At 36.9% G+C, this 17,024-nt stretch overlaps 1 protein-coding gene across 3 annotated transcripts; it reads left to right on the forward strand.

Annotated features, from left to right (window-relative positions):
* The first annotated feature begins 1,323 nt into the window (after positions 1-1,323).
* Positions 1,324-15,140, forward strand: LOC120173907. Of its 3 annotated transcripts, XM_039180945.1 has the most exons (9): positions 1,324-1,551; positions 2,065-2,661; positions 2,768-2,892; positions 3,032-3,126; positions 3,219-3,446; positions 4,711-4,801; positions 5,095-5,146; positions 5,895-5,960; positions 15,020-15,140. In XM_039180945.1, exons 2-9 carry the CDS (start codon positions 2,090-2,092, stop codon positions 15,057-15,059), a joined length of 1,269 nt encoding a protein of 422 aa, XP_039036876.1. In that variant the 5' UTR covers positions 1,324-1,551; positions 2,065-2,089; the 3' UTR covers positions 15,060-15,140. The 3 variants fall into 3 exon arrangements, with proteins under 3 accessions (XP_039036876.1, XP_039036877.1, XP_039036878.1); XM_039180946.1 differs by lacking the exon at positions 5,895-5,960 and having other exon boundaries at positions 1,325-1,551; positions 15,020-15,127; XM_039180947.1 differs by lacking the exons at positions 5,895-5,960; positions 15,020-15,140 and adding an exon at positions 7,713-7,734 and having other exon boundaries at positions 1,326-1,551.
* The last annotated feature ends 1,884 nt before the right edge of the window (positions 15,141-17,024 follow it).

Consider the following 17,024-nt stretch of genomic DNA (forward strand, 5'->3'; position numbering starts at 1 on the left):
AATTTAACATTTTCTTAAAAGTTTTCAAGTAAATTGAAGGTGAGTAATTACGATCGTAATTTTACCTTTTAATTAAACTTTCAATTTTCTTAATTTAAGACAACTGGAAATTACGTAGTACCGAAAGGGTAGTTCAAGGGTGCTAACCCTTCCTTGACTGTAATCGACTCCCGAATCAGACACATCTTTGGTAAGACGCAGATCATGTAAGAAATAAGGTATCCGATCTACCCATTTGTCTTAAAATAAAATATCGGTGGCGACTCTAATCCATTTTTCTAAGTCGAAGCCCAATTCTGAGCCCACCCGAAAAATAGTTCCGACAACTACCAAAACCACTCTTTGAGAAACTGGAAAATATAATGGCTAGATTTTGTGGAAAAATTAGAGAAGAAGAAAGGAATTCACTGGTGTCTATGGGAGAACTAGTGTAAACTAAAAGAAGAAGGAGGGTTAGGATTTATGGACATAACTAAATTCAACATCGCCCTACTTTAAAACAATGATGGAGACTTATCACTCAACCAACATCATTGGTAAGTAGACTGCTTCGAGCCAAATATTTTCATTCTTCAAATTTTCTAGGAGCAAAGCTTGGATTGCAATCTTCTTACATTTGGAGGGGGTGTATAGAGCGCGGGAAGACTGATAGAAATAGAATGAGATGGAAGGTAGGTAATGACATATCAATAGAAGTATAAAATGATTATAACTACCATGTTCTCCACCAAGGTGACTACCAACCCGTGAGATAGAAGGGATCATCAGAGTAGCAGATCTAATTGACCAAATTTGAAAGAGTGGAAGAGAGAACTCATTAATGAGGTTTTCACGATGGAAGAAGCAACAACGATAAAGGTTATTCCAATCTCGAGACTTGATCAGAATGATGAAAAATGATGGTGTGGGGTACACTTAGGAGAATACATTGTTCGAAGCGGGTACAAACTACTTTCGACAAGGGAGGAAAAAGTATGATGTGGGGAACGCTCAAGTTATTCCAATTATTAGGGAATTTAAAATGTTTTTCAATAATGTGAGATGATTATGTAATATATATTTAATATTTTTAAATTACTGACAACTTACCCACTTTGTGAACGTAACTGTTTGAACCTGAATACTCGAACAATATTCCCTTTATCACTTGATCACTCAATGAATTCAATTTTAATATTTTATGCAATACTTATTAAGTAAAATACAGTAATAGGATCAGGCCTAGTGTACTTGGGCCATAAGTTGGACCTATATTTCGTTAGAGTCCAACCTAAAATAATCTGACTCACGAACAAACCTACGCTTCTGGATCTCCCAAACACAAGATTATCGAAGTGCAGTTGTTTCTTCACTCGCACTCACTTCACCAGATCTTTATCTCTCTTTTCTCTTATTACCAACGCTCTTCTCGCACTTTCCTTCGCCTTCTCCTTCACCAACATCTCTATTCTTTCCTTTTTCTTCTCCCTGTTTCTGAGAAAGCCCCCTCTACCATGTCCATTGGACCACAATCCTCGCTTTAACTTTGCTTATAACATTGATAACGAAAAGGTTTGTTGCTTGTTTTATCTCTTTCTTCTTTCTAATTTTGTTATAGTATTGGTGTTGCGCTCCTGCGTTTGGATTTTGGAAAGCTAACTTTTTTATTTTTCAAGGTTTCGATTCGATTGGGAAACAATCTCTTCGATGGGTTGTATTTTCCTGGAAATACCAAATTTTCTGACAGCTTTATTTTTTTTTTGAAAAGTCAGCTTGGTTTTATTTTTGACAAGTTAGCTTAAAAGGTTCGTAATTTTGGTATGCTATTGTGGGACTTCATTTTGGAAAACGCTTTTCTATTTTTTTATCGATATCTTTTGGATATGAAGTAGCTTATCATTGGTGACGAAATAGCAATCAATGATTTCGAAATCATGAAAATGTAGTTGTTTTAAATGGAGATGGGGAATGTTTCCTAGATAGTGTTTTTCTCCCTGGTTATGATGACAATTGTTTATTTATTTTTGTAGTTAAATTGTTACCTGGAGTCTATATCAACTGATGGAAGCTTACTTTGCAATACAGGTTTTTAGAACAGCTGGTGGTCACAATGTATGCAAGGAGGATAAAGGGTAGGAGCCAGATATGGAGTCTGGTGTTTCAACAGTGGAAACATTTAATTAGGCCACATTCTCAGGATAATGCTTGTTATCGATCTTTGAAGTACCCGTATGCTGTGCGGACTGGTTGTTCAGATGTTAGTTTGATTAAAAAAAGTGTTTTAGATTCATCTTATACTCGAGGTATTGCTCCTGCATTTGTGTATGGAAGGTCTGCTCCATGTTTAAGTAGCCATCAGTTGCGTTTGTATAGTTCTAAAGGTGATGGAAAGAATGCCAGCGAGGATAACTATAGGCCTGTGAATGATGGGACTAACTTTGATAAGGGAAAGGCTCGGCAGGAAAAGTTTGGGAAGGATGTGAAGCCTTGTGATATACATGCTCAGCTTGGGGAGCAAGATCAAAAGGAATGGCTCAATAATGAAAAACTTTTTATAGAGAGCAAGAAGAAGGAATCGCCATTTTTGACCAGGCGTGAGAAGTTTAAAAACGAGTTCTCGCGCAGAGTTCTGCCTTGGGAGAAAATTCATGTTTCTTGGGAAACATTTCCTTATCACATTCAGTAAATGTTATTTCTTTTTATTTTTTCCCTTTTTCTTCTTGGCATTCCTTTTTCATTTTGAAATTTTATTGCTGTTATCGATTTACTATGATTTTTTTCTCTGTAGTGAGAATACCAAAAATATTTTGGTTGAATGTGTTGCTTCACATTTGAAACATAGGGAGCTCACTGCTTCGTATGGTGCTCGATTGCCATCTTCGAGTGGGAGAATATTGCTTCAAAGTGTCCCAGGTATGCACCTGATATAAATTATTTTTTTCCAATGTATTCTTCCTTGTATTGTTCTTTCCTTTTTTTCTTTCTAATCTTTGATTTTACATGAAAATATATTTTTCATTTTAATAATTTTGAAGTCTTGCCGTCTCTCTAGGCACTGAACTTTATCGAGAGAGAGTGGTTAGGGCACTGGCACGGGAGTTACAAGTGCCACTTTTGGTTCTTGATAGCAGCGTACTTGCTCCATATGTGAGATTTACCCGACTTAGTAATTAAAACTTTGTTTTCCCCGTTAATTGTGCTCCAAAAATGGGTTTTTTATCTGTTCATTTTTCTTTCAGGATTTTGGTGATGATTGCTCATCTGAGTCTGAATCAGATGAAGATAATTTGGAATCTGCGGTAGATGGCACTTCAGAGTCAGAAATTGAGGATGAGAATGATGCCAGTAATGAGGAAGACTGTACAAGCAGCAACGAGACAAACTGCAGTGATGTGGATGAAGTGCAGGCAACTGCCGAAGCAGCCCTCAAGAAACTTGTTCCCTACAACCTGGAAGAGTTTGAGAAGGTATATTTTCAACTTGGACGTCTTTTTTTTTTATTGAGAATGAATATGTCATTACCTTCTTAAGGATACTTTTGAAAAATGCATGGCAGGGAAATACATAAGTAAAAATTTAACAGACTCACGGGCTTAAAAGTCAGTGTTGGACACATTCATGCAGTTTAAAAGAACGAGGGCATTTTTTGTGGTTTTATGATATTTTTCTCGTTATTATATTATTTTTTTAGGGTTTTTCTCAAGATTGTCCGGACCAGGCCCCTGATCCTTGCTGAGATAAAAACAATTCAAGCTGGTTTAAATTTGTTTATGAATTCGGTGTGGAAGGATAAAGGGAGTCTTATTTTAGAGAGTGATTCCTACTTTCGTTGAAATGGATTAACAATCTGGAGACATGCCCGGTTCTTTATGTTCTTATGGTTAGAGAAATTGCTAAGATAGTGATGGAGTTCAATGTTATAACTAGGCTTGTCAACAGATGTATTAATGGGGAAGCTGATAGTTTAGCTAAAACAGGCATAGGCTAGTGTAAGGTCAGGTGTTTTGGTTGTGTTAGGTGGATGTCTGTTGGAGATGTTTAAATAGGGTTCTTGTGTATTATTTATGATCTGTAACTGGATGTATCTTTATGTTTAGTAATAAAATTTTGGGCATTCTTTTCCTCCTTCCAATGGCCATTGAGTTTTTAGGAGCTTGATGGTTATGAAGGGTTTTTTTAATGAGGCCCTATTCTTATAAAAAAAAAAAAAGGTTTGCATATCCATTAATCTCAAAATGGTAACCTTTCTAATTGGCTTCTGGTATGACCCTGCAGTTTATGTTCATTCTTTAACTCACAAACTCTTGGGAACTCGGAAACCAGAAATCTAGGCTATGGGGATGCTTCTACTTATTTCCCTATGGTTTATGGGTGACGAGTGTTAACATGGAGTTGACAAAGTGGATCTTATCTCTATAAAATTAAGGTAAACCATTTGTGGAATGGTTTTGGTGTTTTGGTGCTTGTCTGTATCCAGCCTTGGAATCTTTGAGGCTGTAGAGCTTACTGTGATTGAAAGATTATAGTACTTGGTGAAAAGGGGGAGTAAAAAGGAAGGCTTGAGTTCGGTTTTCAATGTGTTTAAAAGGACTCATCAACAATTAGCTTAAAGCTTATTTATTTGTGTGTTATGTATTTCATGAAATCCTTGATTTCTTGTGCATTTGTAAAACTTATTTTAGAAGGTGTTTTTTTATAATCCTTTTTGATTATGTATTTACATCTTGGCAGAGAGTCTCTGGAGAATCTGAGAGTTCCTCAGAATCCTCAAAATCTGAGGCTGATGAATCTGCTGATAAATCCAAGCATTTGCTAAAGAAAGGTAACTAATTTCAGGTTGTTATATTTGCAATTGTGTGTTAAATGTGTGTGTGAAAGTTACATTTATTCTAAAATGTGCTTTCAAATAGAAGGTACCACTTCCCCTTTGTATTCCTGTTGTTTATCCTCCCTCCTTATCTGCCACAGATCTTTGTGAAAGTTAAACTGGCAAGAAAAGTTTAGGTTATTTTAGTGTACATGCCTGTTCACATATCACAAGTGGGTGGAGGGCATAAGTTGACTATGCTCGAGTATGTGAGATCATTCTTCTAACTAATTTTTCTTCCTTTTTAGGGGACCGTGTGAAATATATTGGATGTAATGTTCAGAGTGAAGCTAGAAAAAGGTAAGAAATGGATTAATTCTACCTGTACATTGTTTTGTTTTTTATCTACCATGTCCATCTATGTGGTAGATTTCTTAGATTCTACTTTGTTCTCCACTTTAGCAATTTCAACTATGTTTGATTTGTTAAAGATTGAAAATGATGAATGTCATTAGTAGTCTGTTATTTTACGTTTTGAAATTATGTAACTTCTAAAAAAATGTTGAAGAAGAAGAAACGCTGCGACTCTAGTTAGGCAGTTTTGGAGGTTGCTATGTTGGTAATGGATATCTTACAGTTGGTAATGGATATCTTACAGTTGGTAGAGCGCAAGACTCTTAACCTTGTGGTCGTGGGATCGAGTCCCACTGAGGGCAATTCATAACGGAGGTCTTCCACGGAAACTGCTCTAAACCTGGCGTTGGGGGCAGCCTACTGCCCTACCTCTCCCTTACCCTATTATATGGGAATAGGGTCAGCTAATTATTTTTTCTATTGCATCTTCCTTTGTGATTGTTTATTATGGGTTCCAAATGATGGAAAGATTTATGAGCAGCATTGCCCTTCTGTTTATTATGGGTTACCTGTTTATGTTTGTTGAAATCAAATTGTTTGAGCTACGAGTTAGTTGTATATGATGGTTGGTAATAACCATGCCACTAGGAGTGTCATAGTTGATTTCTACCTGCTAGAAACACCCCTAAGATTCATCCTTTCCATGAACTTCCATTTTACCCTCCTACAATTTTGACATATATATCCATCACAGGATTGTATTGGGGAAGATACCAACATATGATGGTCTAACTAATGTTTATACGAGTATTCGAGGCAGGTGGGTTGGTAAGTCAGTCTGATGTATAGAAGAAGAGCTCTTAAACCTATTTTTCTTGGGGTTTTCTTGAAAATGTGTTTTGTAGTGATGTTTCATTTTCATTTTAGGATCCTTTTGGTCCTTATATCTTCGACAATGTTTTCCAGTGAGCAAATGATGGAGAATAGTTTTCTTGGTGGGTTAGGGTAGTGTGGGAATTATAGAGATATATGATTTGTTACCATTCTTTTAGTTAAGGGATTCTGTAAGTAGTTTTCTACAAACCCTTATTTTAAGGGATCATATCTCCTAGGATTAATATCTTTCCTTTCTTAGAGTTTCATACTTTAGAGAGATAATTTATATAAAGATGTAATATGTCCTTGAAAATAAGAGAAAATACAAATAATTACTCTGATTTCTACATGGTATTAGAGTAGGTTACGGTTTCTTTCCAACCTAGACCATGTTCACGACTTCTTCTCCTACATCTCCTTTTACTCAGGAGATCACTTCAAATCCAAAAAATCTTTTTGGTTCTAACACTCAAACAGATTCATTCGGTCTGGTTATTACATGCCATCGATTGAATGGCAACACCTTTCTTGAATGGTCCCAATCGGTTAAGATTTTTCTCTTAGGCAGAGAAAGATTGGGCTACGTTACTGGTGAAATCTAGAAGCCTACTGCGACTGACACTGTTTTTTATAAGTGGATGCGTGACAATGGTCAAGTTATGACTTGGCTCCTCAATTCCACGATCCCGAGTATCAGCGTAAACTTTCTTTTGTACAACACGACCGCTGAAATCTGGAGTGCAGTCCGCGAAACATACTCCAGCACTGGTAATATTGTCGAGTTATATCACATTGAAGATCAAGCAGCCACTCTTAAACAAGGAACCATGCCTGTCACTCTCTACTACAATACCCTAACTGCCCTTTGGCAACAATTAGATTTGTATGCACAACATGATTGAGCAGATCCAAGAGATGCTACCCTTTACCAACAAATTGTAACTCAGCGAGGACTTTTTCAATTTCTCCAAGGCTTAAACAAGGTACTGGATGAGATTCGTGGTCGAGTACTGGCTATTTCTCCTCTTCCCTCCCTTCGAGAGGCTTCGCTATTGTCAAGAAGGAAGAAGTAGCTGGTGTGATGCTGCCTGATGAACCATATTCCACTCCTGAAGGATCTGCCTTACTCATCAATAATCTAATACTTCGAAATGAGGGAGACCTTTTGTGTGAACATTGCAAAAAGCTCGACCACTCCAAAGAGAAGTGTTGGAAGTTTCATGGTAAACCTCAGGACTGGAAGTCCAAGACCTCTCAAGATAATAAATCTAGCCTAGTTGCTGCCACATCTGTCACTGCTTCAGCAAAGAACAGAATGATGAACTTTTAGAAATTGTTTGAAAATTTTCAGGGGCCTTGTGAGAGTAATCTGGCCATAAAAGAACCAGAAGGTAACCCTTATCCTACAACTTTTTTATCCTCTTAGTTGACTCATAATTGGACCCTCGATTCTGGTGCTACGAATCATATGATTGTAACAAGGATTTGTTTTATAATTTTTCCTAAAATTCGGTAAGGCTGTCAAAACGGCTGATGGTTCCTTTGAAAATTAGAAGGTCATGGCACTGTTGTTCTCAATGAACATATGACACTTAAAAATGTTCTCTTTGTGCCAACCAATCTCATTTCAGTTCGTAAACTTTCCATCGACTTGCACTGCTCTGCAATTTTTACTAATATTGATTGTACTTTGCAGGTACTGAACTCGAAGAAGATGATTGGTAAGACCAGTTTGCAGAATGACCTCTACATCCTCCCTTCATCTACTACAATCGAGATCTCTAAATCGTTCACCGCTTTAGAACAAAATGATATTGTTATGCTATGGCACTTTCGTTAGGCCATCCTACTTACTACTATCTTGCAAAATTGTTTCCTGCTCTATTCATTAATAAAGACCAACTTCTTTTTCTAGCAAAGTTTGCTCTCTTGCCAAACATACTGAATCATCTTATTCTCCTTCTAAATACAAGCCTTCTCTCCCTTTTGCCTTGATCCACAATGATATTTGGGGTCCTTCTCGGGTGAAGAATGTTGATAATTGTAAGTCGTTTATCACTTTAATTGATGATCACAGTAGGATAACTTGGATTTATTTGCTAAAAGATAAATTCGAAACTGTTGGTGTTTTTGTCCAATTTTATAACATGGTTCTCATTCAATTTGGAACCAAAATCTAGCTCTTTAAATATGATAATTGCAGTGAATTTTTGCTAAGTCTTTGGGTGATTTTTTCAGGAAAAAGGGTATAGTTCAGCTTAGTTATTGCGTTGGAACCCCACAGCAAAACGACGTTGTCGAATGGAAAAATAGACACCTCCTTAAAGTTACTCGTTCCCTTCTATTTACCACTAATGTTCCAAAATATTTGTGGGGGAAGCCTTATTAATTGTCACATATTTAATCAACCTAATGCCTAGTAAGATTTTACACTTTCAAACAACTCAATCTATATTTTTGCAATACATTCCCCGTTTTAAACCTATATCCTCCATTCTACCACTTAAAATCTTTGGTTGTACTGTTTTTATCCAAAACATTGCTGCTAATAAGTCCAAGTTAGATCCTAAATCTATAAAGTGTGTATTGGTTTGGTATTCTTCACTTTAGAAGGGTTATAAATGCTACCATCCTCCTAAACGATTTTTTACCATTATAGATATTATTTTTTATGAGCAGGATCCCTATTTCACTCGGGTTGAAATTCATGGGGAGACATGGAGAGATTTTCAGCCACATCAGGTATCTCCACCCACTCTTCATTCTCAACCGTCAGAATTGTCATCATTTTTGTCTTTACCTATAGATTTGTCACATGTAATTACTCATTGATCCACCTGTAGTACCTATCACTACTCCATCCACACTCAATTTAAACACCTTCTTGAAAATACACCTCCCATTCAAATCTTCCACAAACAACACCAATCAAACAACTCCGTTTCTATACAAGGAGAAGAAACATATTCCTGAGGCTATTTTGCAATCTGATTCTTGCCGAGAATTGGATTTGGGTCCAGCTGCCGAAATAGAAGTCAGTAAGTCCATTTCCTTTACTCTAGATGACTTCCCTATTGCTATTAGAAAAAGAGTTAGATAGTGCAGAAAACATCCTATTGAAAAATTTACTGTTTATAATTCATTGATGCCTTCTTTTCTAGCATTTACAACAACTTTGGATAAAGAACATGTTTCCACAAGCATAACTGAAGCTCTAAAAGATTCTAAATGGAGAAGGGTCGTTGAAGAGGAAATTTCCGCACTAAAGAAAATGCCTACTTGAACTGTTACGGACCTTCCTCAAGGGAAAAAAAGGCTGTTGGCTGTAAATGGATCTTTGCTGTAAAGTATAACTCCAATGGTAGCATCTAACGATACAAAGCGAGACTAGTGGCAAGAGGTTTTACGCAAACATATGGGACAGATTTCACAGAAACTTTTTCACTTGTGGCGAAGCTGAATACTGTTCGAGTACTCCTATGTTTGGGTGTAAATTGCGATTGGCAATTACACCAATTTGATGTAAAAAACGCTGGTAATATTGTCAAGGCTTTCAAATTTCAATTCCCCCAGGCGTTTTGAAATTTTTCTCCCTCCGACTTACACCCGTTGTCCGTCGCCATCAGACGCCGCACCGGTCGTCACGTCCGGTGGTCGTTGAACACCAAAACTTCCAGGTTTTTTCGACTCGACGGCAGCATCAAGGATCTAGGCTTCGTTTCACCAAGGAGAGCCTACAACTCAGTGGATCTTGGACGTGGCCCTTCGACTTTTAGCTGTTGGCGACGCTTCTTTCTTTTTCTCCGACGACGGCGTGATCTACAACATCAGTATAGTCATTATCTTTGCTTTCTCCATCTCCTTGTGTCTGTCGTCTCACCACAAAGCAATCAAGTCAGCACATTCGCCGCTAATCTTTAGCTGCAGTTTTGGTTCTGTTCATCACCCTTTCTTCCTTTGCTTTTCTTCAACGATAAAGCAACACAAAAGAAATGAGTTCCCGGAAACTTGAAGTGGGTCTTGCTACCCCTCACCATTTCAAGTCCTCTCGGCAAAGCCAAGGCTAGCTGCTAAACATGCTTCGGCTTCGCAGTCTGTGGAGGCGGGGATTTCCAAGATACGAATTGCTATTGTGGCATTTGATCGCCTTGTTAATTCCTAGGTTCACTTAAAGACACCGCTGAATTACGTGACAAATTGCATAAGACAAGGCTTGATATTGAGCAGCTCGTTAAAGAGTCTTCAGCTAAACTAAGGGAAGCAAGAGAAGCTGTGCAAGATGCAGAAACCTTAAAGAAATCTGTCGATGACAAGCTTGCAGCTGGGAGGGAGACAACAAATTCGTCTTCCGTACCTAAAGAAGTTCGTCATCAAGTTATGATGTCCATGTGTTGGAGGAAAAGGTGACCAAGAAACGCGAGGAAGAAGATGAGATGAGGGTTGAAGCCGCAGCTCTCGGGCTAAGGCTGGCCGTTAGTCCAATAGTGGGGATAAAGAGGATGGAAAAAGTTTGAAAATTTCGGATAAGAAGGCGAATCGAGTGGAGATTTTGGTGCCGAAGGTTACGGAATCGAGCTTCATAAACAGAGAGTGGAGCAGCAGGCGCCGACTTTGAAGATTGCGGCGGGGGAAAAATATGAGAGGATGCTGTTGGAGTCCACCTCAAAGGGGTGCAGTAATGATAACACTGGATGCTACACGTTATTTATTGATAACTTACCAGAGAACATTCACTGGAAGAGGTTGGATCTTTATTTCGCTCCCATGGTCGGGTTCTAGATGCTTTATTCCAAATAAAAGAAATTCAAAAGGAGTTCGCTTTGGTTTCATTCGCTTCGCAACTATCGATGAAGCAAGGAGAGCGATCTCAAAAATGAATGGTTCTCATATCGACGGAAGTAAAATTGGTGTTTATTTCGCTAAATTCAAACCTCGACAGTCCTTTTGGAGAAAGTCCTCGACATGTGTCTTCGCAAGTCAGGGATGGAAGATGTTCGAGGAAGAATTATTATAAAGTTGAAGGTATTATAGATGAAGAAAAACTTCAAGTGTTGAGCAATTGTCTAGTGGGGTGGTGCAAGGACTTTGTAAAATTTGGTCATCTCGTTAGAAAAATGCAAGCGAAGGGCCTCACTGGCTTCACCTTAATGAGAGCTGCTGGTAATGCGATTTTAATGATTTTCGAAGACAATGCTTCATTGAGAAGTGTGAAGAACGATAAATCAATATTCTCGCAGATGGTTCTCCATAGTCGAAGCTTGGTCAGAGAGTTTGGTAATGGAGTGTCGTCGAGTATGGTTAGTTTGCGAGGGTGTTCCTTTTCATGCATGGAATTGGGATACTTTTAAGAACATTGCTGATAAGTGGGGTTTATTACTAGCTATCGACGAAAGTTGTCAGTCTCCATCATCCTTTGATCGGGTAAAAATTCAAGTCCTCACAAAGGTTGATGCGAGAATTGATGCGATGGTGGAATTGAAGGTTGGTGACAACTTCTTCAAGGTCATGGTGCATGAGATAGAACCTTCATTCAAACCAACTCTTGGGCTCCTGAAAAGAATTGTCTCATTAGATCTTGTCTCTTCAATTTTGGTGTTTTAGTCTATATGGTTGTAGGTGTTTCTTTTAATTTGTATTATGTTCTGTTGCGCTATTTTATTCCTACTGTTGTGGTGTAATTAGAAGTAAGGTGATTAGACTGTGGCTTTGGATAAGGTCATATGAGGTTAAGGTGTTGTTATATGGTGTACATCACCATGAGAGGATATTCTGTGGTGTCTTTTGTATCGGGTATTTTATCAATAAAATTTGAGGTACTCTTTTCTTCCTTCCAATGTTCGTTAACATACCTTTAGTAGGTGAACGAATACGAAGGGAGTTTTTAATGAGACCTCCAACTTCTATCAAAAAAAAATTGCACCTGGCTTACAGTCTGTTGAAGGTGGCAATAAGGTTTGCAAGCTCAACAAGTCTCTATACGAGTTAAAAAAATCACCCAAAGCTTGGTTCGAGAGGTTCACTAAGTCATCCCGATAAGTTAGCAAAGGAGGAATTGGGTAATTTTTGTCCTTGCTTAGGCAGTTGTGTAAGCCTTAAGAGCAAAGTACCCTCAGGACTGTTTTTAAGTTTTATGTAGTTTGCAAGACTGTTTTTAAGCCTTATGTATCTGGTTATTATCAATAAATTGATGCACTCTTTCCTCCTTTCGCTAGTTGGTCCTACCTTAGGGCAGAGGACCACTATGAGGGAGGTTTTTAATGAGGCATCCTATTCCTATCAAAAAAAAAAAAAAAAAAAAATCCTAAAAACGGCTACAAGTAGTCCCTCGCCGATCATACTATTTTCATCAAGGTAACTTCAAATAAGAAAGCTATCCATTGTGTACGGGAAGACATAATTCTTACCGGAGATGATGAAGAAGAGATTTGCAATTTGAAGAAGTTAAATAAGAAATTCGAAACCAAGGACATGGGAAAGCTAAGGTATTCCTAGGAATGGAAGTGGCAATGTCAAAAGAAGGACTTGTGATCAACCAAAGAAAATATGTACTTGACTCAAAGAAAATGGTTTTCTTGGTTGTAAGCCGAATGATACACCAATGGAGGCAAACTTGAAATTTAACAAAGAAGATGGGTCCTTAGTGGACAGAGAAATTTCAAAGATTAGTTGGGAAACTAATTTATTTATCCTTGACAGGCCAGATATAACCTTTCTCGTAAATACATGACTAATCCTACTAAAGCATATGGCACAGCAAATAGAATTCTCAAGTACTTGAAGAAAACTATAGGACACGGTTTAATGTTTAAGAAGACACAAGACAGAACTGTTAAGATTTTTACAGAATCTAGTTGGGCCGGAGACCTTATTGAAGGAGATCTACTTGTGGCTACTACACCTTTGTTTGGGGAACCTTACAACTTGGAGAAGTAAAAACAATCTGTCGTTCAAGAAGTAGTGCTAAAGATGAATTCAGAGCACTAGCATTGGGAATATGCAAAGGAATTTGGCATAAATTACTGAACGAACTTGGCATTAATCAAGAGGATCACTTTGAAGTTTTGTGTGATAATCGATGCTATTCAGATTGCCAAAACCCAGTTCAACATGATTGAACAAAGCATGTTGAGATTCATAGGCATTTTATTGCTGATCAAGTTAACAAAGACAACCACACTTTCATACATTCCCTCAGAAGAACAAATTGCAGACATTCTTACTAAGGCTTTGCCAAAGCCGGTTTTCAATAAATTCCTATTCATGTTGGGATTATACAATGTATATTCTCCAGCTTGAGGGGGAGTGTAGGAATTATATAGATATATGATTTGTTACCATTCCTTTAGTTAAGGGATTCTGTAATAGTTTTCTACAATCCCTTATTTTAAGGGATCTATCTCCTAGGATTAGTATCTTTCCTTTCTTAGAGTTTCCTACTTTAGAGAGATAATTTGTTTATAAAGATGTAATATGTCTGATTGAAAATAAGAAGATTACAGAGAATTACTTTGATTTCTATAGGTAGATAAAATTTGCTAACCTAAAGAGATCTAGCCCATTAGATTAGAAACTTAGATGCCAGTGGTTCTTTCTTTTGTTACTTTTGGTTCAGTTATTTTGCATTCACAAATTGGCTCCTACATTTTTTAAGCCTTTTTTGTCTTCTTTTAGTTATGGCAAGTATTAACTAAGCTCGTCTCAATCTTCAATACGTCATATCTTCAAACTCGTAGACTTTTTTCTGACTGCTGCTCAGATCTTTTCTTATCTTTATCCTTTTTCTCCTGAATTCATTCTTAATTAGGATGACTTCAAACTATTTGTTTCAGATGGTGACGTCTTTAATCTATGAGATGGTAATATTAATCTTGGCCCTGGATGGGTTGGCTCCATAGTTCTGGCTGTCTAAACTCATCTAGATATAATGAATCCATTAACAGCTGTTTTGTGCTTCAAAATCATGGGTGAACAAGAAGGAAACTCCAAAAACTGGAGTAAGAAAGTGTTCATATTAATGTTCTCCTTATAGAGAACCAAATACATAAGAAAACATCATGCAAACCATATGTACATGGAACATCATATAATATGAACATTCTTTTGTTGATCATGCTGTGTCCTTCAAAGGGGGCGACAATCAATTGTTTGATAGATATTATTGGCTACATATGAGGAAATTTCTTTGTCCACATCCTTTTTAATTTTCTAAGGGAGTGCGTTATGAGTGAGATTTTTTATGCAATTGCACTTTTTTGACACACTGCTTTTCTTTTCTTCCTTGACTGAGTTGAGGGATTGTTAACTGTTACTGTTATTACTATTACTTGCAGTTCCAACTAAATCTGCTTGTTTCAGAAGTTTTAGCTTTTCAAGGAAACATATGGTTGCATTAGTCTTTAATTCATTGGAGATTCTATAGTAGATAGGTGGACATTTATGGAGGGAAAGTGACCGAATCATTTTCCTCGAAGTTTTAAGTTTTTATTGGGGGTAAAACTGTAAATAGGTTAGGGGTTTCTTAATCATGCAAGTGTGGAATGGATAACTAGACATGCCTATGTAGTATCCATTTCATATGTTTAGAACGTAAAATTCCTGAAGAAGGTGCTATGTTGATGTTGCAGCATCTAATTTGACTACACAAGATATGGCTGAATATCTGGGATTATATCTTAATGTGGTTACATCGTGAGTGGCCTGGTCAGTTGCAAAATTCTTGGTAGCAAATTATGTAAAACCTAGATTATCTGGAATTTCTTTTATCTATTTTCTTTCACCAGTTGTACTAACTGCAATGTGTTTTCTGTGTTTATGGTTCTTTCTAGTCTGGCATAGTTATCTTTTGCTTCTTTTTACAGTAAGAATGAACTTCTTGATAGTTGATGCACTAAGCTTGAACTTCTATCTTGTGGAAACTGTGCTCAAAGTTAGAACTGTATATTCCTGTTTTAAACATTCTAATTTTGATATTGTGGCCCTTTTACTTATCTTTGATGTCCACAGGACCTATGTAGTGGTCAACGTGGGGAGGTATATGAGGTGAACGGAGACAGAGTTGCAGTAATTTTGGATGTTAGTGCTGATAACAGAGGGAAAGAAGAGAGGGACGAGAAACCCACCAAGCCTGAAAGCCACCGGTTTATTGGTTAAATGGTATACATTTTATGTCTATAGGAACTATGTTTTGGCTTTCAATCCAAATCCACTTTTTTCGTTCTCTATTCATCAGGTTTCAAAACTTCTTAGTACTGTTCTTGGTGGTATTTCTGTTATTAAACTCAGGTTTCAAAAGCTTTGGAAGTTCTCCGCCTGAAGCCTTAACTGTATCAACCAAATAAAATTATGTTAGTAATAAAGTAATAACGGTTATAGATAAATTAACACGAATATTTCTCATATTGTCTTGCTTGAGCTGATTTTTACATTTTTCCCTGATAGTTTTCCATTTGTTTTAAGTAGGCTCGATATTCTTGAAAGAAATATACACAACTTGCTTGAAGGGGAACATTTTTATCTTCCTAGGCTTTTAGATCCTCTGCACTGCATATGTTCTTTATATTTCTATACTTGTAATTTATGCCTTCGAGATGTTAATCTATTCGGTTACATTTTTTAGATATTATATATTTATATTTTGTGGAATTGTTGGTCTGCACTGATCTATAATTTTTGGTGCACACTCTCTATATGAATCTAGCTTACTTCTATTAGTGTCAGAGAGGCATTGTTCCTACAAGTTTAAACGAACTGACAACTTGTTTGCAGTTAAGGATGTTGAGCATGATCTGAGACTCAGGCAGAGGACTGCTATATTGCCATGAAGCTTTATGTGAGGTAAAATTTAGATATATTCTTCCAACTTCCATTAGCATACCCTGATAGAATTTAATAAGAGTGATTCAAATGAAAGGGAAAACTTTACCATAAATGGGGACAAAAGTTATTTCATAAAGTAGTACCTTAGCTTTACTTGTTTAACAATTGTCTACCAAACATTGAACTATTTTAACTGATGCTATCTCATGTATTTTAGTAAATAAGTTTTAATCATATATTACTCTAACCAACCAAATGAGGTATAATTAGGATTAATTAATTTTGAAAGCATCTCTAGCCAATTAATGTTGTCTCTATTCTCAAGGTTTAAAGTCTTGAACCTTTAATCCCGAATTCACCCAAGTTTAAGTCCCCAAAAGCATCTTAAGAATTATTTTTTGCTTTCTACAAGTAAGCCGTTTCTTGACATTTTAATTGAGTTTTAACCCGAGCTTCCTTGATCTTTGCTTTGGCCTTCTTTCAGGTTTGCATTCCAAGCAACCTCTTATTGTATATTTTTCAAGATTCTTCACAGTGGCTGTCTAGGGCGGTTCCCAAGTCAAATCGTAAAGAATTTGTTAACGGTTCACGAAAGTTGACAAATTACAGGCCCATTGTTTTGATTTGCGGGCAGAACAAAGTTGAAACAGGGTCAAAGGAGAAAGAGAAATTTGTAAGCATTGAGAGCTAACATCTGTAGCTTTAAGTATTCAGTGTATTTTGATAACTGAAGAATCCTTGCACTCATAAAATAACACTCCAGATGATATGTTTTTTTCTTGTTTATTTTAAACATTTCGTAATTATTAGCACTGTTATTTTACCTTTTTCTGTGTCTTCTTCAACAGACGATGATACTCCCAAATTTTGGTCGCCTTGCAAACTGGTTAGCTTGCTAACTTAATTGTAATTTTATTTTGCATGGAAGCCATCCTTTTATTCTGAGGGTTGAGCTGTATTTTAATCTTGGTTGGGTTCATGTTTCTTTTTTTTAACTACTGTTTACTTCTTGATTAGACTCTATAGTATACAGCTAATATAAGCTTCTGAAGTATACATTAATAATTTTCAAAGGATCTATTTTTCTGTTCTAATGCATTTCCATTTTGTTGGTTTCATTGTCATGACTCTTCTTCAATCTCAATCATTAACTCAGCAACATTAATGTCTTTGTAATTCAAGTGCTATCGCG

This window comes from Hibiscus syriacus, unplaced genomic scaffold (assembly GCF_006381635.1).
Source record: "Hibiscus syriacus cultivar Baekdansim isolate YM2019G1 unplaced genomic scaffold, ASM638163v2 tig00111990_pilon, whole genome shotgun sequence".
In the NCBI taxonomy this organism is placed as follows: domain Eukaryota; kingdom Viridiplantae; phylum Streptophyta; class Magnoliopsida; order Malvales; family Malvaceae; genus Hibiscus; species Hibiscus syriacus.